Source organism: Uloborus diversus, chromosome 8, assembly GCF_026930045.1.
Source record: "Uloborus diversus isolate 005 chromosome 8, Udiv.v.3.1, whole genome shotgun sequence".
NCBI lineage: Eukaryota > Metazoa > Arthropoda > Arachnida > Araneae > Uloboridae > Uloborus > Uloborus diversus.
Window position 1 is genome coordinate 66410002 of NC_072738.1, and position 27825 is coordinate 66437826.

General features: G+C 33.2%; 1 protein-coding gene across 1 annotated transcript in view; it reads right to left on the reverse strand.

The window, feature by feature from the left end:
• Nucleotides 1-10147: 10147 nt before the first annotated feature.
• The window catches only part of LOC129227819 (putative ribosome-binding factor A, mitochondrial), a 28242-nt gene continuing 10564 nt past the window's right edge, over nt 10148-27825 (reverse strand). The window contains exons 3-6 of the mRNA XM_054862432.1: nt 24834-24986; nt 23203-23318; nt 20025-20214; nt 10148-10643 (exon numbers count right to left, since the gene is read on the reverse strand). Of these exons, the coding sequence (XP_054718407.1) occupies nt 10197-10643; nt 20025-20214; nt 23203-23318; nt 24834-24986 (906 nt within the window). The 3' untranslated portion in view covers nt 10148-10196. The remainder of the gene's footprint in view (nt 10644-20024; nt 20215-23202; nt 23319-24833; nt 24987-27825) is intronic.

A 27825-nucleotide genomic window follows, 5' to 3' on the forward strand; every position in this document is an offset into this window, starting at 1 on the left:
CAAATATAGCATGAGCATGTTGTTTATTCTTATGTTTTTTTATAGCTGCCTGTCAAAGGGTGTATAAGGATACATGGCAGCTGATATCAAGACATAATGTGAGTTTTTGAGTACAACATTTTTATTTTTATTAATAAACTTTATAAATAGGATTTTATAAAGCTGGGTTGTCAGGTTTTTGACTAGTAACAGTCTTTCGCAGTGTAAACTCTTGCACCTCTAGTCAAAAATGTTTACCATACCTTAGTAACCGCAACTTATCATATTTCCCAAGTTTTATTGAATGGCTTTATATAAAGTATTCAGCAGCAGAATAATTACTTCCCCTCTTATTTGCTTTCAAGGTAAATATTCATTTTCAATTTACTTTCAGTGGTCAAATAGGTATGCATAGATAATACTTAAATGTATTTAATATTTGGCAAAAAGCAGTTAGAGGTAAAAATGATTGTTTTTTTTAAATAAGTGCATTAAATACTTTTAAGTTAATTAGACTGACTAGATGGTAAATAATTGTGAAAATAACATTAAAAAAGAATATCTTGCACTTGTATTTGAGGTTAGCTCTTTTTGAAAATCTTATAGACACATCCCACTTAGCATGTAAGCTAAATTAATGCATTTGGGCTATGTCAAAAATATGTGCTAGCTTGAATTTTCAAAGAAGAAAAGGGGGGAAAACACAAAAATTTTTGAGTATGCATTAAAAATCAGATTTTAAACTTGTCATTTCATTTTACTTTCAATTCTTATCAAGTTTAGACCAACCAATTATTTATTTAAAATTTCAGCAGGATTTATGACAGTTATTGCAAGTTTATAATTTGTATGTTTTTTCAGTAAGCTTTTGTTCGCAAGCAAATTGAACAATCGAAGTTTTTTAGTTTAAACCGGTGTTGTATTTCCGTCATGTTTATAAACTTAACCTTGTTTGGAAATAATAAATCCTACAATTTGTGTGGGGAATGCTACAATTAGGTGTTAACAAGTAAGAATTTTTGCTTTGAAGAAAACTCACCAAATTAATTATTTTTCACTATTTATGGGGAATGTGAAGGCTGGATTATGCTATTAAAGTATCATTTCTAAATTTTACTTAAAACAAAGAATGTCTTCTTTCGATCAAAGGTTTTCAACGAACATGAAATATTCAGTTTTTTTTTAAAGTTTGCTGATACCTACTTTTAGTAATTCCCTTAGGTCTTTTGTTATGTACTTGGTGTTTAGTTAGGTTCTTTCATACATAAATTCCATCAATGTTAAACTTAATTTTTATTATTGTTTTCATACTTTAGCTGAATTAAATTTTGAACCTCCATATGAGGCAGTGAGATTGCAAAACTCTGTAGCTCTGCAAAAAAAGTTATTTTGCTCCCCATTTCACAGTCGAGCATTCAAAAGCATGAGGCATGCACAGTGTTTAAAACTGTCTTATTAAGGAAAAAATAATTATTTTTATGCTAGTGTTTAAAATGATTATTATGGCTCAAAAATAATGTTAGATAAGTGTTTTTGAGATCTAAAGTTAGTTTTTTTGTTGAATTTTATGCAAAATACCGAGCTGCTCCTCAAATTCACCACAGATCAGGGTTGAGTTTTGGACTGTCTAAAACTGGTTTCGAAAAAGAACAGGCGGTTTTTACCGTCCAAAAGTATGCTAAAGCTAAAAGTGTAATCAAATCAACTCATATTTACTGCAATATTAATAATGCATAAATATAAATATTAATAAGTTTAATGAGTATTTGTATTTTCTCTGAAAGGTTCATTAATAAATATTTTACTTAAAGAAATTGCCAATAACTCTATTATGTAAAAACTTTCTTATGTTACAGTTGTTAGAGTTATGAAAAGAAATTTACTACACTACCAAGACAACTAGTTTCAGTTCCATTTATAACTCAGAAAAATGTTATTAAATGTGTAATATTTAGGTGCAAAAAAAAACAATTTTTTTAAATGGTTTTTGCATTCAAGTTTTACATGATGCTTTAACATTTTTTTTTTTACAATAGATTAAAGAATAATAAATTGATTAAATACATGCTCTAAAATTTTTAGAGACGTACCGAGTAGCACTTTGGCCGAGTACTAAGTACTTGGCTTTTTACTACTCGGCCAAGTACCGAGTACTAATTATGTTTTAAGAACCACCGACGCACACATGATGAATTTTGAACTCATTCGAATAGTAGTAAAGACCTCCAAGTCCATATTTAATAGTTTTAAAAACAAAATTGCAGCTGAAATTTCGCATAAAAATTTTGTTTGTCAAAAATTTTAAAAAAAGTTACTTTTAAAATTGAATATAAACAAGTAAATGAAAGGTATGATAGAATTAAAACAAATTGCATCAATCTATTATAGTTCTAGTCCGCCAAACATAAATAATCTTAAAAAGCTAATAAAACAACATTAAAAGCACGAACAATGTAGGAAACATGTGTTTCTGCATTACAATGAACGCCTTTTTCGGTGCATAAAATATGAGCTAATGAGCTCGACAAAAAAATACGACTTCTGTCGGATGTTCTCAAATCCATAAGCTCACATTTTGAGCATTGAAAAAGCCATTCCTTGTAACGCCAAAACAAGTGTCTGCAGTGTTCCTGCACATTCGTGCTTTTAACATTGTTTTATTTGCTTTTATTTTTTAAGCAAAGGTATTTTTATATTTCTTATAAATAATTTTTGTTTGTAGCAAAAATCCATTTAATAATATAAAAATTTCATATTTTCTATACTTACTTTTTTCCCCATTTTTAATAAATAAGATTTATTAACTTTGGAGACATTAAAATAAATTCTTTATTGACTCGATTGAAGCATTACAAACTTCATTTTTTTTCAAAATTTAAATTTGAATCGTAAATGATTGCAGTATATTATATACTTGCACTTTTTTATCGATTGTAAAATTTGTCTTGAACAATATTCAATTTTTTACAGCTACTCAGTATTGGCTGAGTATCTGATCAAAATTTGCCCGAGTACCGAGTATTTGGCAAACTAGCCGAGTACCGAGTAGTTACCAAGTACTCGGTACGTCTCTAAAAATTTTAAAACTTCAATTTCTTTTTTTAATTCATATTTTTTATATAATATACATTCTGTGACTATTTGTTGCATTTCATTCAATTATTGAACTACATTTTGAACACTTTCTTTTGCACACGTGCATAAATGCCAAAAAGTTTGGTTATTATTATGAAACAAAAAAAATGCGTACAATTTGGAATGTTTAATGATGAATTCAACTTAATTGTAACTAGATTAGAATTAGCTGTATAATTCAGTTTCATATATTTTTATACTTGAATGTTCACCATTGAATGAATATTCAATATAAAACATAATTTTTAACACGTTTTGTTCTGCTTTTGATATTTTCTCACAAAATATAGTTTCTTAAAAAATGTAGTTTTGGACAGGATGGTAAAAACTGGTTTTTACTGTTGTGTCCACAACCTTGCCAACCCTGCTACAGATGCTTGTCAAATTGTTTCTCCAAGGTTGGCAACCCTAGCCCTGGTAGGTGCTGTAGTACAGCATGACTTAGGAAAAAAATTAATGTTAGTCCACTTAGGACGTTATCTTTAAAGTCATTTTATTCAAAATTTGCATATGTCCACTTACATCCCTATGCTTCTCACTGCTTCATATGATGTTATTCTAAAAGAAGCTTCGCGCTGTTTATATTTGCTATCATCTGAAAAAATATATTTTGGTACTGGTTATGTTAATGCCACAGGACCATAATGTTTAACGTGTCTAGTTTGCATTTCAGTGATAGCGATTATTTTTGCATGAAATATTTTTGAGAATACGAAATTTTTCTTTTAAAACATGTTTCAAAAGTGAAAACGTCTCCAAAAGTAATAACTTACCAGCAAAGATTCTTCTTCATTTCATCAGAAGTGAAAAACAAATTGTGTGGTAACAACAAAAAAAAAAGGATATTAGCTCTCCATATAAAAAAGATTTGAAAATAAATGCAAATATAACATTAAAAATTCATTTTTCTTTAAGTTAATATTAGCAATTGGTGGTTTTCAAGTAGCCCCTTTAATGCGAGTAGGGTTCATAACTGGGGAACTATAGTTTATGCCTGTCTTTAAGACTACTGTTAGCAGAATTCTTTAATGAAAGTAAAACATAATTTTTCTACAATGCTTTTTTTTTTTTTTTATTTTAGGACACAAAGACATGAAGAAAAGTGTGAAGAATCGATGTATTATAATATTCTGTAAACACTGTTGGACAATTTGTTTGTAATTATTGTTAATAAACAGTCTGTATTGCTTTATTATAAATGTCTTTTTTAATTTATTTTGTGTTTGCTGAGAATAGTGTTACCACAAAACTGAAAAGTCTCCGTAGAGTAAAAGTTTATTTAATTGATGCTTGTGCCATATTTGTATATCATAGAAAAAAAAGTCCAAAAAATAATGAACTAGTAATTTATTCTCCATCTAATTTAGTTTCAATTGTACATTTTAACACGTATATTTTATCAAAATAATAGCAAAAATTAACATTTCTGGAGAAGTCTACTTTATCAATTCAATATTCAGTACAAGTTGTGCAATTTGACCTATACCTTACTTTCTGTGCTCAAATTTGTTAGAAGGTCGCTATGAGACAGTGAACTAAATGCCAGTTCAATATCCAAAAACAAATTAATTAATTCAATAATAATATAATGTTACATTGAATTTGGGATTTGTTTTATGTTCATCTGCTTGATTATCAACTGTTCTTCATAAAATTAAATGAATATATGATCACAGATTAGCAAACTTTTTACGCCTGAATCAGATCCTACATAGTAAATAATAAAGTAAAATAAAAAAAGTCTTCAAATTTACTTGCAAATTGGGTTTAAATTTACATTCACCTGTATATAATTAACATTGTATTTACAGCATTCGATGAATGCATGAGAATTTTTGTTAAAGAAAAATGAAATGCCCTATTCAAATTTTAATTGGTAAATAAAGCTAGTACAGTGAAACCTGTATAAGTTGACCACCTGTGGTGCATTACTTTAGTTGTCAACTTAAACAAGTGTCAACTTACAAAGGTAGATTTATATGATAAGGGCCAATTCCGTGCCTGAAAAAAGCGGTCAATTGGACAGGTGGTCAACTTCACAGGTTTTACTGTATTACATTGTGTAAATTGGGATATAAAATTTTGAAAAGGTTTTAATCCTTTATTAAAAAACAAGTGAGAATTTGTTTAGAGAAAAACTTATAAAATTAGCAGTAGTTTAGCTTTGCGTTATAATTTATAGTTTCTGCAAATTTTCTGAAAACATAAAAGTTTTGTTGTATCAAATTTTCGTGAATCAGATCAAAGGTACTGTTAACTTATTGCAAACTATTACAAACTTCTCTTGGATGCATAACATAAATATTCATTGTTTAATTTAATTATATTTTTATATGTGTAAAATATTTTTCTACAGTTATTGCTAAAACTAAAATAATTGTTTGCTAGAAATACTACTAATTTTGAGACCTGATTTTTTTCAAAGGAGTGTAGTATTATAAATTCAAATTTTTAATACAATAAAGTTTGTTCGATTACAAATATTTCTGCAATGGATACAATAAAAGTATGTTCTAGTTTGCAGTGGGTTCATAATACTTTTTGTTAAAAATGGCTACTTATTCACTAATTTGTGGAAAATTTGGTACAACAAACTTTTCTATTAGTTTGCAGAAAATTTTCAGAATTTGTTGCACCTAAGCAAATTTGCAATGAACCTGAAACAGTTTGATATGACTTACAGAACAAACTTGCTGCAAGTTCAGTTCGTGGGGACTACAAGGCTTGCATCAGACTTGCAGACTTGTCGCATCCATTTTGATGCAAGTTTGCAGAATTGCAAAGCAAGTTTGCTGCAAGCAAAACAATGCTATGCAAATTTGATATGAACTGGTAGCAAATTTGATATGACAAAGCTCAGTTTGAAGCAAACTTGTCATAGCAAAGCTTCAGTTGCTTTGAACTTGCAGCAAGTTTGATACCACAAAAATGACTTTCCTACTGGTTTGCAACGAACTTGCAGCAAACTTGATAAGACTTGCAGGACACTTGCTGCAAGTTCACTTCGTGGGGAAAGCAAGGCTTGCATAAGCTTGCATCTCGTTTGCATCTGACTTGCAGACTTGTCTCATCCAATTTGATGCAAGTTTGCAGAATTGCAAAGCAAATTTGTTGCAAGTTTGCTGCAAGCAAAAAATGCTATCTGGGTCCAAGTGAAACGGTACCTCAGGGGGTGCTGGACCAGGGATTGCTCGATTTCTGGTCTGGATCAAAAAATATGAGCTGTTTTCAGTGTCCCTTCCAACTGGTTAAACCACAAATAGTGGTAGGTACGGGGGACACTGGAGTGTGAAGTAAATAACGATTCAATGTTTACTTTTCCAATGATCTATATTGTTTCCTAATAACAGCTGTTTTGAGACGATTAATTGAAGTCAATAAAACTAATGGTAACACTACACCCTGCTCTCGGTTACTCACCATCTTCAGTTTAAGTAGGAAATTTTATTACTCAAGCTTCTTATGATTTATATTTAAAAATAGTGGTACCCGCACGGCTTTGCCCGTAGTTGAAAATTAAAAGGTCATTTGGTTCGCCTGTATATTTACAAATAATGGATGACGAATTTCTCGCCAATTTGCTATGTTCATTTGCTCGCCCATGTTACGGTTTCACGTTATGATAATTTCGTAATTTACTCTTCCACGTTGCGATAATTTGCTGGGTAAAATTTTCTTAAAATTGGAATAAAAAAAGAACAAAATCGAATTTTCAAAAAATCGCTTCGAGGTGCACACCCTCATGCTACAAACTAACTTTGTGCCAAATATCATGAAAACCGGCCGAACGGTCTAGGCGCTGTGCGCGTCACAGAGATCCAGATATCCTTACAGACTTTCAGCTTTATTAGTAGTAAAGATTTAACTCAATATTCGTTTGAATTGTTGAGTCTAATGACTCATTACATAGATACGTGTTACTTTTCTCAAAAAATTGGACCTAGGACCTTGATTCTTTAAATGGCTATCCTTGACTGGCTTCTGAAGTTAACGGTCCAATTTAAGCAAACTGATTGTTTTTCTCATTTCTTTCACTTCTAGGCTCACTTACATCGTACAGGCAAAAATTGTCGATCGCTGGATGAATCGTGTCTACAGCAACTACACACACTGCTCCAAGCAACCTTCAGACGGCATCAAGCCCCTGAGTGTCACAGATATATTGGGTGGCTTTGTGTTGTGGGGAATAGGACTGGCAACTTCTATCTCATTCCTATTTGTCGAAATTTTAACCATTAAGAGAATGAAAAAGCGAGCACAAAAGAACTATTCACGTCCACCTCCGCCATTTTTGACTAATGAATTGACATAAATAAAACTTTAAACAGTTCTTTAAGAAAAGTTCACTTTTTAAGTAACTCATATGATCAGAACTTTTAGTGCTAAGAGAAAAAAAAAAAATCACTAACTCCTTATTAAAAGTCTGTTCACGACTAAAAGTGAAGAAAAAATTGCAATGTAGGTTTGAAACTCGACAGGAAGCAAAAGTTCATTTATGTTTTACGTAGCTGTTTACAGAAAAGTAATAAGAGAATTAATAAAAGCAACACTATTAATCACCCTTTATTCACTCAATATTTTTCTCTATAGTCAGGAGAAACCTAACCTGGCAGCATTGTGAAAGCTACACAGATCCAAATCATAGCACTATGATGATGCCAGGTTAACTTTGCCCCAACTACAACTTTTAATAAAATCAAAGATAGGCAAGAGTGCCTCCCTCCATATTGTTTTTTTTTTTAAATATAAGTTTTGAAAACTTAAAGAAAAACATATACATACACAAGCGGTCTGCTTCAGTGGCGCAGCAAGGGGGGGGAAGCCCCCCCCCAGATCCATTGGTTTTAACATAAATGCAAATTCTAATACAGTAGTTTATGCATATGAAAGGGCTGTTTTGATCAAAAAATCTCCTTCAGAAGCTATTTTTGATCAAAAAACGCACTCCAAAACATATTTTGGTCAAAAAAAAAAAAAAAAACTATCCAGAAGGTATTTTTCATCAAAAAAAAAAAAAAAAAACCCTCCAGAATTTATTTCTGGCTGCGCTTGTGGTAAGGTCGTATCCTTTATATCTTCTGATCAAAAGTTTCAGCCAGGCAAACAGGGTTGCAGAGAGTCAATTTTTGAAGTTCAAAATTTCTTTCATAAGGAATGTTTTTCTCGATTTATTAATATCCTTAGCATATGAATTCACAGTTGTAAATTTTGGAGCTCAATGTATGGAAATACCATTGTGCAATAAACATTAAACAATCACTTCTGTGTCACTCTTTTTGCAAATTGTTATCTTTTTTTTTTTTATTTTAAAATGAAATATATTTGTAGTGTCCCATTTACACTAGCCCATACTGTATTTAAAATTAACTAGTATGTTGTGGCCATCACGAAACTTTCTTCTATACATATATTTTTTTTCTGATCCCTCCCCATGCTTGACGAGGAAGCAATATTCCCAACAAAAACAAAATTACACATGCAAAAACTTGACTACCATCCCAATGTCTGAATTATTTTAAAAGCAAAGCAAAGAGCGAAAATTGAAAGTTATTTTAAAAGCCTTGCTTGAATTAATTACAAATATTTTATTTGTTAACAAACATAAGATGGCAACAGTTAAAAATTTTAAATCATTGAGATAATATTTCCGATCATTTCCATTCAATTAAAATCACGAGAAATACGCAGACGACAATCTATTACGATTTATCTTTCTTATTGTTGCATTAATAAAAATATTTTTATTCAAAAAAAAAAAAATCAACACCTCTTGGAGCGATTGGCGTCAAAATTGAACCAATGCCTGTTTACGTATGGATTCACATATATTCCAAATTTCAACCAGAATGCAGCATTACTTCTTGAGATAGGGCACTCACAATGGAAAAAAAGAACGGGCGATTGCGCTACCCCCTTTTTAGCTGTTGACACCAAAATAAAATCAGCTCTTATACCCACTAAGGACTACTTGCCGATAAATTTTTCTTTCATTCTGTTCATTATTTCTTGAGATACAGCAGTCACAATCGACGACAAAAAACGTTCTATAGCTCAACCCCCGTTTGAGTTATTGACACCAAAATTGAATCAGCACCTGTTCCTGTTAATGACAACATATGGACCAAATTTTGTCTGATTCCGCCAGTTACTTCCTGAGGAATAGCAAGCACGCGTAACTCAAAAAACGTCCCATTGCTCCACCCCCCTTGGAGGAATTCGCGCCAAAAACCAATGGGCACAAGTTCACATAGGGGCACATATGTGTACCAAATTTCGTTCAATTTCATGCGGTAGTTTTTGCTGTAGAGCGGCCACAAAAAACTGGTCACACACAGACGTGACACACACACATACACACACATACAGAAAAATATTGAAGAAAGTTTCGTGATGGCCACAACATACTAGTTTTGGTTGGATTCAACTCATTGGGATGAGAACATGTGCTACATGCCGGACGAGTTTAATACCTGTGAAATGGGTTAGGCGATTTATTTGTGACACAATAGTTTACCAGTAACTATTGAAGCTTTTAATATTTTAAACAACATTTAGTCACTATTGAATTTTTAATAACTGATTAGCGAAAGCATCTGAATCAAAATGTATGAAACTCAAATTTTCAAAATGTCTCCATTGATTAGACCTAAACACTGGTGTAGTTTGGGGGGGGGGGGTGCATCTAAAGAAATATGTATATATTATTTTGCTACTATAAAAGTTAAAATTTAATGCATTTTTAAATTACCAAGAAAAATATTTGGCCAAGTAATAAATTAATTTTTTTTTTTTGTACAGCAAGAACCTGCCAACAATAACATCTCTATAAAATGGCAAGTATCTGTACTGTTAAAGTGTATGCTGATTAAAAACAACTTTTAATCCCTTATCTATCAGTATATAATAATAATATTAGTCAATGCTTTTCTTTTATAATTTGATTATGGCAATTAACACATTAAGTATAATTTAACAGAATCTCTAGATGACCAACTTTAGTTAAGACGCTTAAAAAAAATCAGACCTTTTGGCTTTCATATTTTTATTGCTTTTAACTTAAACACTTTTAATTAAGCACAATTCTAACGCTTATGAATTTCTTCATCTTCAATGTAATCGTCCTCCTCAAAAGTATCCCTAGCAGTTTCATTCTCTGTGTATGATTGCCATTCATAATCGTTGTCAACTTCATCTTCATGTTCCTCCTTTTTCTTTGATCTGAGCTTCTTTCTTTCAACCTGAAACTGCTTCAGAATCTTCTCACGGTCGATGTTTTCCAAAGTCTCCCCGGATATCCTGGAGAACAAGTCTCCGTCTTCCGAAGGACGAGATTCGGCACCCACAAATTCGTGTTCAGAGGGCTTCGTTTTTTTCTTTGCAGCCATCACTCTGTCCATCATAACATCGTGTCTTAGGCCAAACACATCACATTTCATGTCTGAGGGTCTGGGTGGTGGGTACATAGGGGAATCATCGGGTTCTTTTTCAATTACTGGAACCGGCTTTTCTTCTATTTCCTGGTGCATTTTCTAAAAGTGAAAAATGAAGAATTAAAATGTATTTTCCACATACATCAGGGACAAAATCTAAAAAGATCTATCAAAAAAAAAAAAAAACTAAAAGACAAAAAAAAAAAAAAAGAAAGAAAGAAAGAAAAGAAAAAAGAAGAGTACTGTACTACAATAGTGCAGAGAAAAGTTGTTCCCAGAAGCAATTAATGTGCAAAAATTCTGGTACTGTGGATGATGCTAAAGGTTTCCTTCTCAGCATAAAACTTCGAAAATTCAATAAAAAACACTGAAATTCAATTTATTTTCTTTTCTCCAAAATTCATCTGGCTTTTAATAGTATTAAGGAATTATTTCTACATAGAATCAAATACTGCTCTATTTTTTTTTTAAATTTTAATTACATATTAGTTATGTTCCAGTCAACCTTGGAACTTTGAATCCAGAGAGGGAGTTGTGGAGGTCATGGCCCACTTACGCAACCAAATACAGTCTAAAGCCAAAACTAGGAGCTGGATCAGTCCATGGTTTCGGCAAGTTTCCCTAACATTTTACAATATAACAAAAAAATACAATTTCTTAAAAAAGTTTTTGTTACATAATCATCATTTTTAACTCAAATTAACTCATTTTAAATAATTCAGATTTTTAAGGGAACTTATAATATGACAATTTCATGATCAAAAAATGGTTAAACATGAAACTAGTTTTCTCTTTAAATAAATCAAAATATAAGGTTCAGTACACAATATTACAAAAAATAAAAAAATAATAAATAAATAAATAGATTAAAAAATGTATAACATACTCTCTATTTTTAGCTTAAATTAACTGACTTTAAGTAATTCTTTTTTTAGAAGTAATGTCAATTTTACGATAAAAAATATGGCTAAACATAAAACTAATTTTCTGTTTAAGTAAGCCAATATATAAATAAGCTTCAGTTCACAATATAAATGCACAACATATGTGAAGTTCAGCATGAAGATAATTTTTTTAAAGCTAAATTAGTCATCTTTCGACATTTTAACACTAGAAAGACGGAGGGGCCTGTGGGGCCCCTCGCGTAGTTTGTTTTTTAATAACTCGGATAATATCTAACGGAACTTAATGGAATTTTCTGACTTTTCATTATATGACACTATTTGAATGCTTGTTTAATCATTTAATCATTCGCCTCATAGTACTGTTAATATTGATCCTTATACCTAGAAAGACGGGAGGGGCCACAGTGGCCCCTAAGCATTTTGACAATCAGGGCCGATCCTAGGGTGTCGGCCGCCCGTGTGCAAAGATCTAATGTGCCGCCCCTCAAGAGTAATTTGCATATTTTGACTAACCTTTGACGTCCATATAAATATTTCTTCAAATTTCTATATCAAGTTCTAATTTAAAAAAGAAAAAAAAAAAAAACAAGAATGATGAACTTATAAAAAGGGAGAAAAGTTTATAGTAAGAAACTCCTTAGGTACAATTGATATCTTTGAAGAAAGTAATAGATACCAAAATTTACTAGTCGTAAAAATGCATTTTATAGTCTATCTTCGGTGACATCAGAGAAAGCACGGAGGAGGAGGAATCAGGGGAGGGGGGATTGCTCAAAGAAAATTATCGAAATTGGCCTACGAAAAATAGCTTTAGTAATCTTTGGTTGTGTTTGGTTGCAAGGAGAAAAGAGTTGGGTATATTCAAGGTGTGTGGAGAAATTTTCGAAATTGACATCAAATATCACAATTTTACGAACTTTTTCGAGACTTTATGGGAAAAGTAATGTTGGAGTCTCCTAAAATTCTTTCAAAATTGAAATCAATTTGAAGCTATTTTTTGTGACCGTAGCTTAGGAAAGATTGGCGCTCTTCCCGAAAATTTTCCGTAACTGAAGTTTTAAACAAGCAGTTTTAGGTTATCTTTGTTGACGTTGCTAGAGGGAGGTATCGACAGTTTTCGAAATTGAAGTTTAAAACGCAAATTTAGGCTGTCTTTGGTGACGTTAGGGGATCTCGCAGCTTTTCTCCGGTAATTTCTCGGCACTATTGTTTCAAAAACCCATTTTTGGCTATATTTGAAACCGATAGGAAAATTGTGAAAATATTCCAAACCGAAATATTTTTCGGAACTAAAATCCATTTTAGGCTATTTTTGGGAAGGAAGGGTTTTGGGGCTCCCAAGTGGATATTTCTAAAAGCGCAATTTTTTGCTATCTTGGTAACGTTAACAAAATTGGGAAGCTTCGGCGGATCTTTCGGATATTTTTCGATATTAATATCTGAAAATGCACAACTATAGACCTTTTGTCCATCTCACTTCGACAATTGATGGGTATGCCCTAGCGCCGTAAAAAGTTACATAAGCCAGGCAGTTCTCCTCCAGAGTTTTTTAGAAAATCATATTTTACGCATTGTTTGATAACGATGGGAGCGGCCAGGGGGGGGGGGGTTCAGTGTGTCCTCACGAACTGTTTTTTGAAACTCAAGTCAATTTCAAGGGATTATGGGTCTCTCTAAAGATGCTAATTGAGACTATCTTTGGTAGTAATGTTTGGGAATGGATTTTAGGGCCCTCCATCGCAAAAATTTCGAAAACGAAATAAGAAAAATGTCATTAAGTAAATTTTGATGACATTAAGAAGGGCTGTCTTCTAAAAGCACATTTTGGATTTTAAAGCGAACATTTTCAGGCTATGTTTGATTAAGTTAAGGTGAAAGGGATGAATCAGAGATTTAATTGGGTCCTTAAGATAGGTGGTTAAAACAGCAAAATTTTCCGAAATTAGAGTCCTAAAAACGCAATTTGAAGCCTTCTTTAGTCTCGTCAAGGAGGTCATGGCATCCTTTTGGATCTTCGTTTTAGAGCGACGTTTAAATCTATTACTCGAGGCAAAAGCCCTGATCTGAAACCGGGCAGTTCATTCGTGATTTTAATTCGAAAAAAATGCTGTAAAGGGGGAAAATTACAAAATTTTAGTTCGTCATTCATATATGTTTGATTCTCAGGGGGGTCGCAATTTTCCACTGTTTCTCCCACGCATCCGCGATTGTTGAAATCATAATTTGTTGTTTGAAATGCTTGCGAGAGTATCTAATCAGTACTAATAAGTATAGCTTTTTAAAAATATAATATATGAAATATGTCTTAATTGTTTAGGTCTATAAAAGCTTGGGGGCTAAACATTAGTGCAGAGCCCGATCATTCTGATGTTGGACACGGGGCACAGTTCTATTTCAGGGCCCCCCTATGGCCCGACTTAGATTTTTGAAGACATTAGGCATGAAATTTATTTTGCCCCCCCCCCTCCCCCATTCCTGCTTATTCTATATAATGAAGCTATAAAATATTTCGATACCATGCTAAATTTGGAGGTACCTCATATCACAATAGAGTATTATGCATTTAAAAAATAGAAGAGATATTGTATACGATAGTTATATAAGCTGTGGTTAAACTTTGCTCGTTGCATTAAACCGTAAATATCAAAGTTACCTATGATATAACTTTTAATAGTAAATACAGACTACACTTGGAGTGGTTTTAGGATTTGTAAAGACATCAAGTTTTTAAGGGGAATTTTATCAACAAATAAGAGATTTTTTGCTTCTCTTAGCATTTACACAAATCCACAAATATAAATGACTAGTCGACCCGTGCGGAACTCCGCACTGTGCTTCAAATCGTTTCATAAGGCATTTCGCTCTTTAAGAATTTCAAAGGAAGAACATTATGACGAAGAACCGAAAAAAAAGTAAGCGCAGAAGAGAAGGCATGTAATTTAAAGACATCAGTAACAAAACCTCGTTAAATACAACGTTGTGATAATTTGATCATAGCTCCCCTTTTAATCGTACATATTTTCAATGCAAACATAGATGTCATTAAAAGTGTGGCTGAGTGGTGACTCGTGAAAAAGCAATAATTGTGCATGTGAAAAAACAGGTTGTGGCAAATACAGTCCTGCACATGTCAGCATCTGACGGGAAAAAAAGAAACATTAAAGAGATATTTATTGGCACGTATTCGAATTGGCGCCATTCTGACTAACAGCCCGACACCCCAACAAACCTAGCAATTGCGCCTTCCTTTTCGAAAGCTATTCATTGAAGGAATGCGTAGTAAAAAACAGCAAAAAAGCTTTTTGCCAAAAAAAAAAATAATAATAATAATAATAATAATAAGATCATGCATCTGTGTTTTGTCATTAATCAGCATGATACGATTTAAAATTATTCGCAAAGCATGGAATTTGATTAAAGAATTACGAAGATCTCACGTAGCGATTGAAACAAACATTCTAGAGAAGTAATAAATTTGATTGAAAATAAGTGTTTTTATCTTTGAATATTGAACTATTTCACATAGAAGGTTGCTTTAACCGTTACGGCTTAAATGCCCTCACATGTTTCTCTTTTAATCGAACACTTAAAATTCAAAACCAAAACCAGTTGAACTGAGTCCGTTCTTAAGTGTAATTTTTCGAACGTAGACAAAATGTATTTTTTTTTTTTTCAGCAGAAAGCAGAGGAGTAGAAAATAATTTCTTGCTAATGAAGTTGATAATACTTTTAATGCTTTATATCGTATTCGCGCGAATAAAAAATTAAAGGTTTACTAAGTGAAACTCGTAGTTTTAATCGGGCGTAGTATTTTTTCATTTGTACAAAAGGTCGAACACTGCTATTAGAAACATCTACATTTTAGCATACAATAAAAATGTTTTTCTGCACAAAAAGGATTTCTTTAGGTAAATCTAATACTTTTTTATGCTTACATTATGTTGAGTGGTCTGGATGTAGTCAAAGAACACAGTTCGATTAACAATCAACTTATCCGAATGATAACTGTAGCCTGCATAAAGGAGTCGAAACACCAAGTAGCATTCCCACTGCATTTATTTTATTAGGTGTGTATGTTATGAGCATATGTAATGCGTAATACTAATATAAATTTGATATTATGTCGGACAGCCCAAGCTTGCCCGAAGTTCAGATAGTTTATAGCCGAACGCTCTACCGAAAAAAACTTATCAATTAAACCGAACAACTAAGTCCAGTGCTGTTAAGCTTTATTAAAATATAAACACACACAAAGGCTATTTTTTTCTTTTTTTTTTTTTTGCCGAAAGTGACGTAAAAAATTTAAAACTGCATTAGAACTTTGCTTTAAAAAATACATAAGAACTACAGGCAGCATTAAGGTTTTGAAACAGCAAGAGGCGATTTCGAAAACTTGAATTTTCGACCGTAAGTCTTTTTTTCGTCATTGGCCAGCCTGATAAGTTTTAAAATGAGAGGGGATTAATATATAAGATAAGATATTGAAGAAAAATGTTTTTATTTTTGAAAATTTTTACAATTTGTTATCGCAGGCTGCTTAAACCGTTATAACTTAGATGGCAGCACGTGTTCATCATTTAACAGCACGGTTAAAATACAAAATAAATTGAACTATGCTTTCGAATGTAGTAAAAATGTGATAAGCTATTTGTTTTTTAGCAAAAAGAAGAAAAAATATATATTTTACCCTTCAAATTGAGGTAGTATTTTATTTATTTGTACAAAGAGTCAAAAACTCATTAGAAGAATATAAATTTCAATATACGATTTATTATTTTTTTTCTGAACAAAAAACAATTCTATTGTAGTCTGAAATCTTAAACCTGTTACTTATATTTTCGCTTACATTATGCTTTAATTTTCTTTCCAGAGCCAAAGCTTCAAAAAAAAAAAAAAAACACGTGCAATTTCGAAGTAATTTAGCACATAATCACTGAATGTTTTCATATCAGCAAGGAGCATTTCCTTCTCATTTATTTTATTCCCTCATAGTTGTTATTCATTTAATTCAGTGTTCATGTAATACGCGATATTTCTCTAATTTTTTTGTTGCAGATTGTTCGGACGTGGGCCCGAACACGTAATCTCCTGGTTACGAAGAGAACGCTCTGCCGATCAAGCTACTCAGCTCTGTCGGTCATAGCGCAAATTAAAGTTATAAGTTTGACCGAAAACCTTATTCTGGTTCTTTAAAACAGGTTTTTCGGCTAAAGAAACAATTTTCAGACCTTGGGTCTATTTTTCGTCAGTAGCCAGCACCATAAGCTATAAAATAAGCCGTAAATCAAAGAAATCGATCAAGAATTGAGGGAAATTTGGCGTAGAAACCAAAAACAGGCTACAGAAATAATATATAAGGATATCACTGTACTCTAGATTCTGAGTGAAATCATTATTTATTTTTAATTATCATGATAAATTAAGGGGATTTTGGGCCCTTCTGAAATCTAAGGGGAGGGGCCTGTGCCCCTCATGCCCCTGCGGCAATCAGGCTCTACATTAGTGGCCGCCCTGTGCCTTGAGTGCTCCTTTTAGAAAGCACCCTTTCATGCTTCAGGAGGGGGCCATTTCCCTCATCTCCCCTCCCCTGTATCCATGCCATATTACCGGTTCTGTCACAAATTTTGCAACCAAATGAAGCAATGGGTGTAAAGAGTAGATATTAATGGACAATGAACCAACACAATGTTCCCTAACAATCTATTTTTCTTAAAGTATGCTATGCTGTCGGGAAATCGGCACTTACTTTGATAATTGAACATTTAAAATTCAGCATATTTATTTCTTATTATAAGTTATCTTGTGAGAAATTCATGAGGAATTTTGCTTCATTAAAAGAACTATACGATGCGGCCTGCGGCCGCCCCTTGCTTTGGCCGTCCTTGTGCGGTGCACACTCTGCACACCTGCTAGGATCGGCCCTGTTGACAATTAAAAAATTAATTTTTTTCCTTTCTCCTAATTGTTGTAGCATAAAAAAATGCCATTCACTCTAGTTTAACCTGTAACTTCCTCTTTATGCAGCCGGTTGGATATCCAAATGCTATAAACAGTACCGACGCTTACCATCTTAACGGTGGCCATTGCTCTTAGAAAGGAAAACTAATTCTACCTTTTGCCTAGTATAGAGAGAAAAACTAAAAACAATTAAGTACTAAGTTTTTATTTAGTCATGAAAGAAGGTGTATCAGGCATGTGGACTCCCTCAGGAAGAATTTTTAAAAGAATTCACTCCAAAAATGGGTAGGGGCCACACTGGCCCCTTCAGTCTTTCTAGGTATACAGAAAATGTCAGTCGTTCTAGTGTTAAACTGTCTTTTACACCTGAATGGAAAGAGAGTCTTTCTAGATTTCAAATTAACATGAAACTGTCCCAGTTTTCACTGCTACTAACTTTACAGCAGACTTCTGTAACAAGCTGTACATTAATTTCTACAGCTTAGATGCAAAAAGGAAAATAAGAGAACGGCCAGTTAACTGAAGTCTTATTTTACAGCATGATTCAAAAGTCTTCATCTCTACGACTGTCAAAATTTTTGGTAAGGTTGCGATGTTTTTCATACTGTTTATGTAGTCTATTGATTCAAAATTTATTTCAGGAATGCTGAATTATCATTGATGTAGTCTATCGATTAAAATTTTATATCAGGAATGCTGAATTTTCTAAAGACAGGTTGAGCTGATGCTGTATCTTTTCTATCTTTTATGATTTCTTAAGACTGTAAGGGCTGTGATATGTGCTTATTTATCTTTCAGCACTATAATTTCATCAAAATTTATTTCTGAATATGCAAAAAGAGCATTGTATGGCATCAGTAATTTGATCACTGCAAGCATAATTTTATCCCAGTATCTAGAGGTCATGAAGAACTACTGCATTTGGTGCAGTTTAAATTGACTTTTGACTCTGACACTAGTTTGCTACAATTAAACAAGTCTTACTCTTACATTGTGCAGCAAGAAATCTAAATTTCTTGAACTTTCTAGTTCAATTGAAAGAAAAGTGAATCAGCCCAGGTGCTACACAAATTCCAGTTGCACAAGGGAAGTAATTTACTAACAACATTTTGTTCATTGCTTGTAATATTTCAGCTGCTGATATTGGAATTACAAAAAATCATCTGATTACACTGTGCTAGCTTCTGGAAAAATTCTTTAAACTATAATTTTAAGTATTGTTCAAAAGATCTTTGGACACATTCAGGCATTCAGTAAGGCTTTCAAATGGTATTGTACGCTCATTTTTAAAGAACCAACGTGGGGCTTAAAAGTGTGGGGGCAACTTTTTTTAGGAAGTTAAAGACTATTTTAGGCTATCTTGAGTGACTGGGGGGGGGGAGGTTATGATGCGCTCTCGTGTAAATGTTTCGGAATTGTGGTTGTAAAAACGCCATTTTTGTAGAGCTTTGCCAATGTTTGGGGAACGGAAAAGAGTTTCCAATGCTGTCCCCGTAATATTTTTTTAAAAAATAAAGTTTAATTACTACTACTAATAATAAAAACGAAAAAGTTTGGACTGTCCTTGGCAACGCAAGGATATGTATGGCTTTTCCCGGAAAAAAATCTTTAACTGATGTCTTGATATAAAGAATAGCCATCTTTCGCAAACTTAGAGCAAGGGGTTTGGGGTTCGCTCCTAGATTTTTTGCAATGTTTAAAACGTTTTGAAATTCCTTTGAGGACTTAAAAAAAAAAAAAAACTCCAGACTTTTCTTTTTCTAAGTTGGAGTCTTAAAAATGTAGTTTTACGCTATCTAGGAGGATTCCTTTCCTGATTTTTTCCCCCTCAAAATGGAGTCTTTTTATACAAATTTAGGTCATCTTTGAATTTAAAGGAAGGAGTGAGTGAGTGCGCTTAGAGATTTTTTCTCCCAGAAAATTTTCAAAATTGAAGTTTTAAAACTGAAATTTTAAGCAATATTAGGTGACTTAGGTGACGTTTGGATAATCTCATCCAGAATGGTTGGAAATTAAAATCTTAACGTGGAGGCAATCTTTGATGATGAAAAACCTGCGGGGGCAGTTGCCTCCCCCCCCCACCCAAATTGTCGCCACTGAAGTAGTAATATCATATGAATATTGTTCCTTAACTGCACGGTTTTTTCCAGTAATAACTCCTTATATAAGGACATAAGTGAAATTGGAGGGAAAACAGTGTAGCAGTTCAAGACTAAACAGCATCATGTAGTGCAAAAGCAATACTGCAATTTGGCAACTTTTATATTGAAAATGTTTGGTTGTGTGAATTTGTAGAAGCATACTTCCAAATATTCTATGGGAAAACAGGATTTTTAAGCATATTTCTTAGAACAATAGTGGACATGATGGCATCTGCTCAATAACAGTTTAAAAAAAAGTCATTTGAGCTTATATGCAGCATTTTTCTATGAAACTTCCCCATAACTCATGAGCATATAAGAATTAATACTAAAGCAATCAGAAATTGCACTTTTGTCTCAAATAAATGAAGTGTTCATTGCATTTGATGAAGATTTCAGTTCAAGTAATTACTGTAATATTTACGAGCAGCAGCATTATGAACTCTCAAGTTCAATTTAGCATTTAAAATGCTCACCTTAGCAGAGTTAAAAGCCAGTATATCTTCTAAAAATGCTTCGTCCAGAACAATTGGAGAATCTTCTTTGATTTCTGCTTCAACATCCTTCAATGCTGACTCGAAAGCAGCCAGCCTTGCATTTGTGTGATCTCTAATGAAGAAGATGTGAGGCACCTTGCCCATAAGGTTCCGGCTTATGATCTCTGCCCTAAAAAGGATAAGGCAATAATTATACTGTGTTTATGGTAAACTATAATTAACGGATCACCATTTGTAATGGTGTGGCTATGATCTCTGTAGCCTTCACAATGCTACCAAGTCGATAGCTTGGCCTTAATTAAAGACATAAATAAAGAAATGCAATATTTGGTGGCACTAACCATATGTTCTGCATGGCAATAACAATTCAGCACCAAGCAGAAAGCGAATACATGAAATCCAAAGTTAACAGTGTTGTATAATTAACATTAAAATCTGCTGTTTCAGGACTTTGAAAAGTGAAGAAACACCCATAGTGTTGTGACATCTAGCTGTTGCACAAACAAAGTCTGACTGAATGAATGTACATATGCGCAGTGGCGCAGCCAGAAAATTTTTCTGGGAGGGGTTTTCAAAATCGAAAATTGTTGCTTTCTTTCCCATTCATTTACAATGCGTAATTATTCAATACCAAAGAATTTCTACAGATTAAGCAGTTACTTCGAATGAATAATCCATAAAAACAATTAATAATTCGTATTGATATCACTATAAAACGAAAAAAGTGGGAAAAGCACAGAATATTTATTATTAGTTTTACTTTAATATTACATTAATTTTTTGTGTGTTTTTCGCAAGATCATTTAAAACCTCCTCCTCAAATACATTCATGTCTTTATGAATGTCAAATGCTAGCTGATAATGGTTTGGATGAGAATTGGTTAAGAGCCTCCGAAAATCCGGTGCGGTAGGCTTCCTCTCTCTAATAGATGTCCCTAAAAAGGATTTGTGCAGTGATGGAATTGCTGAGGTACAGTGGCGTACCAAGACAGATGGGGGCCTGGGGCGCTACTCGAAATGGGGGCCTACCTGGTATTAAAACTGAAGTTTCTCAAACTATGTGTACGTACCACATATTACAGTAATTATTTTAAGTGGTACATTTTTACATATTTCAGTAGTGTTGGTTTGATTTCGGACAATATTGTAAATACCAAAGTAAAACATATGGTTTTAAGTAAAATTTAGTAAATACTATATTTTTAATAAAATTGTGCTTTGTCAGAAAATATCAAAAACGGAAAAAAGTCCTAAAATTATATTGTATCTTAAAAATTTATTGCATCTGAACATCCAAGTACAGTGAACAGAAACGTTTAGGCATTCCAGATTTAATTAATTTTAGGATAAAAATGGGCTTTTACAGAAAAAAAAAACCTTTACTATTCCTTTGAGTAAGACACACCAGGGAACTATTTACCTGATAACATCACCTAATCTCAGAGAAAAATATTTTTAAAACATGCTTACCTAAATAAGGATGAAATTCACACGTTCACAGTCTAAATAAAACTTTTCTGCTAGGTCTCACTCACAGAAAAAAAAAAAAAAAAAAAAAAAAAACCCGCTCTTTATGTTCTTCAGACAAAAAAAACTCTGGTGTGACCCTATACTTGCCTGGCGCGTTTGATTGAAGTGTTGAAGTGGAGAAAACGCTCCGCGCGGCTTCGCTGGTAGAATTAAAAATATTTAATGTTCGACAGAAATTAAGACAAAAAAATTTTGCGTATGCGTGGCTATAACTAATTAATCTGATTTCTAAAGCGAAGAGCATAATTTCCCCCGATTATCGGACAAAGGGCTAGGAACTATTTCTTTTGCTTGGCCGCAGCACATTTCTCCATAGTCAAGTAAGCTTGCAATTGAGTATAGAATGGATGGGAGGAGGTATTATGCAGTCAAGGTCAAAGTCCCGAAGGATTGACCAATTAAACAGTTTTACGCTGTCGAAAGGGGCATAGCAAAAAGGAAGTCCCCTTTGCTTGAGTCAGAAAGGATCCGGTTTGTTCTTAGAAGTTACAGCTTCGGGCAGGCGACGAAACTTAAAACCACAGAAGTGCAGCTGGTAAAAAGAAAAACTTATCTGACTGATTTTTCCAACGCCACAAAGGATAGACAACAACTTTGCTGAAAGCACTTAACAAAATAAAAGCAAGTGATTTTTATAGGTTTAGTTAATTTAAAAATTTGGGGCCCCCATTAAATTCGTGGCCCAAGCGCTCATGTGCCTTTGTACACTAGGACGGGTCACTATGAAAAAAAGTCATATTTAACAAAATTTATGATATATACTCGCATATATAGGTAACTGATTAATATTTCTAATCATGATGTATATGACAGATCTACTGGAAAAAATGAGATACAATTTCGGGGCTTATGTCAAAGCGGGGCCTGTGGGACATAATTTGCCCTCTCTTTGTTTAGGCAAGAGTCACTGAGAAAATATTCATTCTACATAAAAAGTCAACTTTTTATTTATCTAAACCATGACATAAGGCACGTTGGCGAAAAAGAAAACGAATTAAAATTTTGGGGCCTATGTCCAAGCGGGGCCTGGTATCATAAACCCTACATTGATCCCGAAGAGGTATTGATTGTATCCCTGAACAAATATTTGGTCTTTAAAAAAATTATGATTTAATAAGCCAACTTGTTTAAGCATTCAAACCAAGATATGCGACAATATTGGTGAAAACCAAAAATTGAAATTTGGGGGCCTGTGTCAAAGCGGGGCCTGGGGCGGACCGCCCCCTCCGCCCCCCCCCCTTCGGTACGCCACTGCTGAGGTACCATGATACCCTGTAGAGCTTTATTGACACCATTTTAGCTGTCTTATACCAGTGGGGCCGTTAGGTGCTCATCATGAAATACAACTTTTATATTTAAGAATTGAAAAGTAATTTCTGACTGTTTCCCGATTATTAAAAGCAGCAAGATATTTTGTTGAAACCTATTCCGCTTGGAAAAGCTCAAATACTCTGCTTTCTTCCCTTGATTTTAACGGAGAAAATGAATGTGCTTGTGTTCTGGGAGGGGTTTTAACCCCAAAACCCCTCCCGTGGCTGCGCCACTGCATATGCGTATGTGTGTACATATTCATAGAGGCTATAAAGTTTACTAATACACCAATGCATGTTTGATATGAGTTATTTACCTGATTGCCCGTGCTTTGCAGTTCAATTTGGTTTCGATGTCTTCGCACAGTGAGAAAGAGTTTGGTGGAACCTGCCAGTAGACATTCAAAATTTTGCAACAAGGTGATATTTTTACCTGAAAATCAGAGAATATTAAAGAAAAAAGACATAGTTCAATTTTTTTTTAAAGATAAAAATTCAACACTTTATGATTTCAATTGTAATGACTTATTACCATGATTGAAAACTTTGCACGGTATTTTGTGAATTGTTTTTTTCAGTCTGCATTCATAAATGACAAAAATGGTAGAATCAATTTGTTTTTGTTTGCTTATTATTGTAGTGGCATAAGAGCATCGAACCAGGTATATATTTTTGTAAAGTTTTACGCATTCGCTCAAATGGTGCCTGTCAAGGCATCCCAAAATTCAGGGCGTTTTACGACCTGTGAATTTTTTAAATAAATGAACAAAAACAACAGTAATATTGGCAAAGAAAAGGCTTTAGCACTAGCAAGTCAATTTTAACTATTTACCAAGTTGCATTAACAAATACTACTATCGTAAGAATGCACAGTATGTAAAAAAATACTTTTACTAAAAAACGTAATTTTAGTAAAATGTAACAAAAAAGTTTTTGAGCCATGTTAGGTTAAATTTTGCCTAAACCTTGGTTAATATTTCCTTGGATTAACCTTTAAACTGTCAAGTTATTTTGATGCTTTAGGTACATTAATTGTCAATTTTTTTCATAACAAAATTCAAATATTTAGTTCAAAGTAAAATATGCTTAGGAAGTTAAAAACTGATGTTTTGAATTTCATGCATAAAAATTTTAAGCTTTTTTAGCCACTGCATATTCACTTGAGTACTTCCTTAAAAAAAATGAATAAATAGAAAGAAAATGCCATGATGCATTTTGAACACAAACCTTTGAAACCTTCAGTAAAGTGAATTAAACGCAACTATTGAATTAAACACAAAAGAACTTTACGAAAAAGATTCTGGTTCGACACAAAAATGAAGCCAAAATAAACATAACATTGGTATATATTCAGATACAATAACATGATGCATTAAAAAAAAAAAAAACACTTGGGCATGACATTTTGGCTCACATTGCTATGCCTAAAATAAACTAGGGCATGACTGTTTAATGAATAAATAAAACATTAAAGTCATGCTCAACAACAGTCCAAAATCTCTTAACTGTTCTCTGAAAGGTTTTGATTTGGAACAAATTATCTGAAACTTATGAGCCATGAGGCATCAAATATAATTTCCAAAAAATCATTCAAGATATTGATGAGAATTTATTATACATCAGAGCAATAAATCATTAAAAAAAAATAGGTTTTTACTATTGAATAAGAGAAGAAACCAGTGCCTACTGAATTTTTCAAACTAATTTTTTATCTGTACTCCTACTGAGCACATGATCATGCTGTGCACATACTCAGATTGCTATACACATACATGCTATGGTACATATGTAGATAAAGCCAAATTTCAATAGTAAAATGTGATTATGAAGTGGAAAACAAGCATCGGCTTCAAGCATCGGCTTAAAAACATGCCTACTACTAAGCTTTCAGAAACTTATAAATTTTTACCAAAACTCTGTGTCTGTAAAAAAGTAACTTCACACTCACTCTGGTGATTTCGATCCCATACCCCATGACTTCAGGAGCAACATCCCCTGTAGAGAGCACATCAGTAATATTTTTAATGAAAAGGGAATTCAGGACAATCTGACGACGGCTGGGACGATGAACTTTCTCAAACACATTTTTTGCTTTAGGTGGCTGGGAAAAGGATAAAAAAATTTCATTATTAGGATTACATAAAAATAAATGCCCCCATATACAATTGTCTACTTCTTCTAACAGCAAACATATTGGATTAGGTGGCAGGAGTAGTTACTATGTTACCTTTTTGGGTCAAAAATAAAATTCATTATTTCAGTAAAGGGGTCAGCAGGGCCGTCCGAAGCTCTGACAGCGCCCGGGGCGAAAGTTTCATGGCGTCCCCCCCCCTTACACACAGAAAAATCAAGTCGGCTATAACATCAGTGCATAATAAATACTTGAATTTATTACATATTAATGAACAGAACAATCAGAGGGCTATGCATAATCCAATTAAAACACAAGCAATGAGTCTGTTTCTAATATTTGCGAAACATTAATGCCCCCAAAACTGGAAATGTTAAAAATCCAAATATTTATCTAGTAAAATGTTATCCCACTAGATAAAAAACAAACAATTAAAACTGAATTGGTTATTCATATTGATCAAACTAAGAACACAAATAAATAAGCTGTTGTTGTTGTTGTGTCCAAAGAAGTGCAGAGTGCGAAAGGTTTAAATGGCTCCAAAAGTCTTAAAAACAAGATCCGCTAATTCTGGAGCCCGATGACTGTAAAGGATTTCATGTGGTGGTGCTCCAAGTTGGAGGAGGGAGCGAATAATGACCTGGCAATTAAAGACATGGTCTGAGGTTAGTTGTGAATAGGGACAGTGCTTGCTGATCGGATAGGATTTAATATTATTTGGTAGAATCTTCATGCCCTTGAAATGATTCATTGGAAAGGGGGTGCCATTGCCTCCGAAGAGGTTGGACTTCTGCCTGTTTGGACCGCGGGAGGTATTTTATTTCCCTCCTACCACCCACAGGGTGATCCTGTGGAGGTACTCCCCTATCCGCCACCTGGGGACGTGCTCAATGTGGGTTACTATAAATAAATAAGTAGCTGATTATAAATAGAAAATGTATTTATCGAAGTAAATTACATCAAAATTAGATTTCGACCTGGACTCATCCATTAATTCTTATCAAGAGTTTTTTGTTTTACTTGTACCAACTTAACACCAACTTTCATATCTATGTTATAAACAAGGATGGTATTCTTTTGCATCAAATATTTGTAAATTTTAGGGAGAAGCCCACAAATACTCAACAACATCGAAAATTGCTCAGAATTGCGTTTTTGGAGCTCTAATTTTGAAAAATCACTGGCGCTAGCTAATATTACAAAATATGGCCTTACAAATTGCGTTTTAAGACTTGACTTTAAGAAAATATTCGTGCAAGGGTCCCCATGCGGCCTTTTTTTAATATCACAAAAAATGGATTTTTAAACAACTCTTTTACACAACAAAAAATTTAAGTAGAATAGCTCCTGAATGTAAAACATTGCTTGAAATTTTTTAACCATAGTTTTAAACAATATTCATGGGAAATGCTCCAAATTTTCCTGTCCATAAAATCTTAAGAGTTTGTCTAAAGTTGTGTTTTTGAAATTTCAATCTCGAAAACTTGTAGGGAGAGAAGAAATTGATTTCAATCTATTTAAAAAAAATCGATCGGAAACACTTTCTGAGCTCCCTCCCTTACCCTAACGTCAATAAACATAGCCTATAATAGTGTTTTCAAGGCTAAATTTGCGTTTTCAAAACTAGAAGTTTCAAACTTTTGACCGTGCACCTTTTGATCTATCATATCAAAAAAAAAAAAAAAAAAAATCTGTTTTTTGATTTTTCAATGTGCCCCATTAAAATTTTTTCTGATTACGTCACTGCATGCAGGGGTAGAATTCAAGCAATTTGGTGAGAACTAGACAAAGGAGAAGTGCCTTTTGTTTGATTCTAAACAGTTATATTCTCAGAAATTGTATCTGCTTCAATGATACAAAGGAAACGAATGTTTTAGAGACTTAGAGAGAGGAATATTTCGTGCCCGAAAAAAATAGAGAATCATTGCAATGATTCTCTATTTTGTGTGTCTATGACTGTGTATCTATGATACACAAAATGAGGACGCGCCGCAAGGCACCCCTAATTTTATAAAATCGGGGCTTTTTATACGATGATGGGCGCTCCTCATTTCGTGTGAATGTCATCGTGTTCCGTCGAAACAAGGGGTGCCTTGCGGCGCCCCCTTATTTCGTGGCGCCCGGGGCGATTGCCCCGCTCGCCCCCCACTTGGGACGGCTCTGGGGGCCAGTAAACGGTGAATTGACGTTACAATTTGAATGAATTTTTAACTTATAAATTCAGCACTGTCTTGAAATTAAATTTTGTTTATCCTGAAATTGATTTAAAATATCATGATATGGTACATTACTGCCCCCACACTTGTTTTCAGATTTGAGGAAATTATTTTTGTATAATACTAAGGGGAATGAAAAACCGTGAAAGATGTTACGCAGAAGAGACATTGAAAACTGTGACTTATAATTTGAAATTCTCTTCAAACTAATACTGTAAAATCTAAACAGGTTTCTTCCCCTTAAAATAGATTTTAGACTTGATGAAAACACTTTGTTTTATTGAAAAAACTTTAAAACTGAAAGTAAAAAAATATTTTAACACCTGTGACTGATGATACAAAGATTTTGTGACTGATGTTATATTCACAATAAATTGCTGCATTTATAAATTATTTCTTCTTGGAGATAAAATTAGCATACACGTTTTGTTTAAAAATTGTATTTAAATTACAAGAAAGGTACATTTATAAAGTTTTAAAGTTATATTTTTGATATATTTCATAAAATAAAAAGTCCTCTTACATTTACTATATCTAGTGCGCTAAATATTTTATTCCTTTCCCATGTGAATAATAAACTTCATCCTCACTGA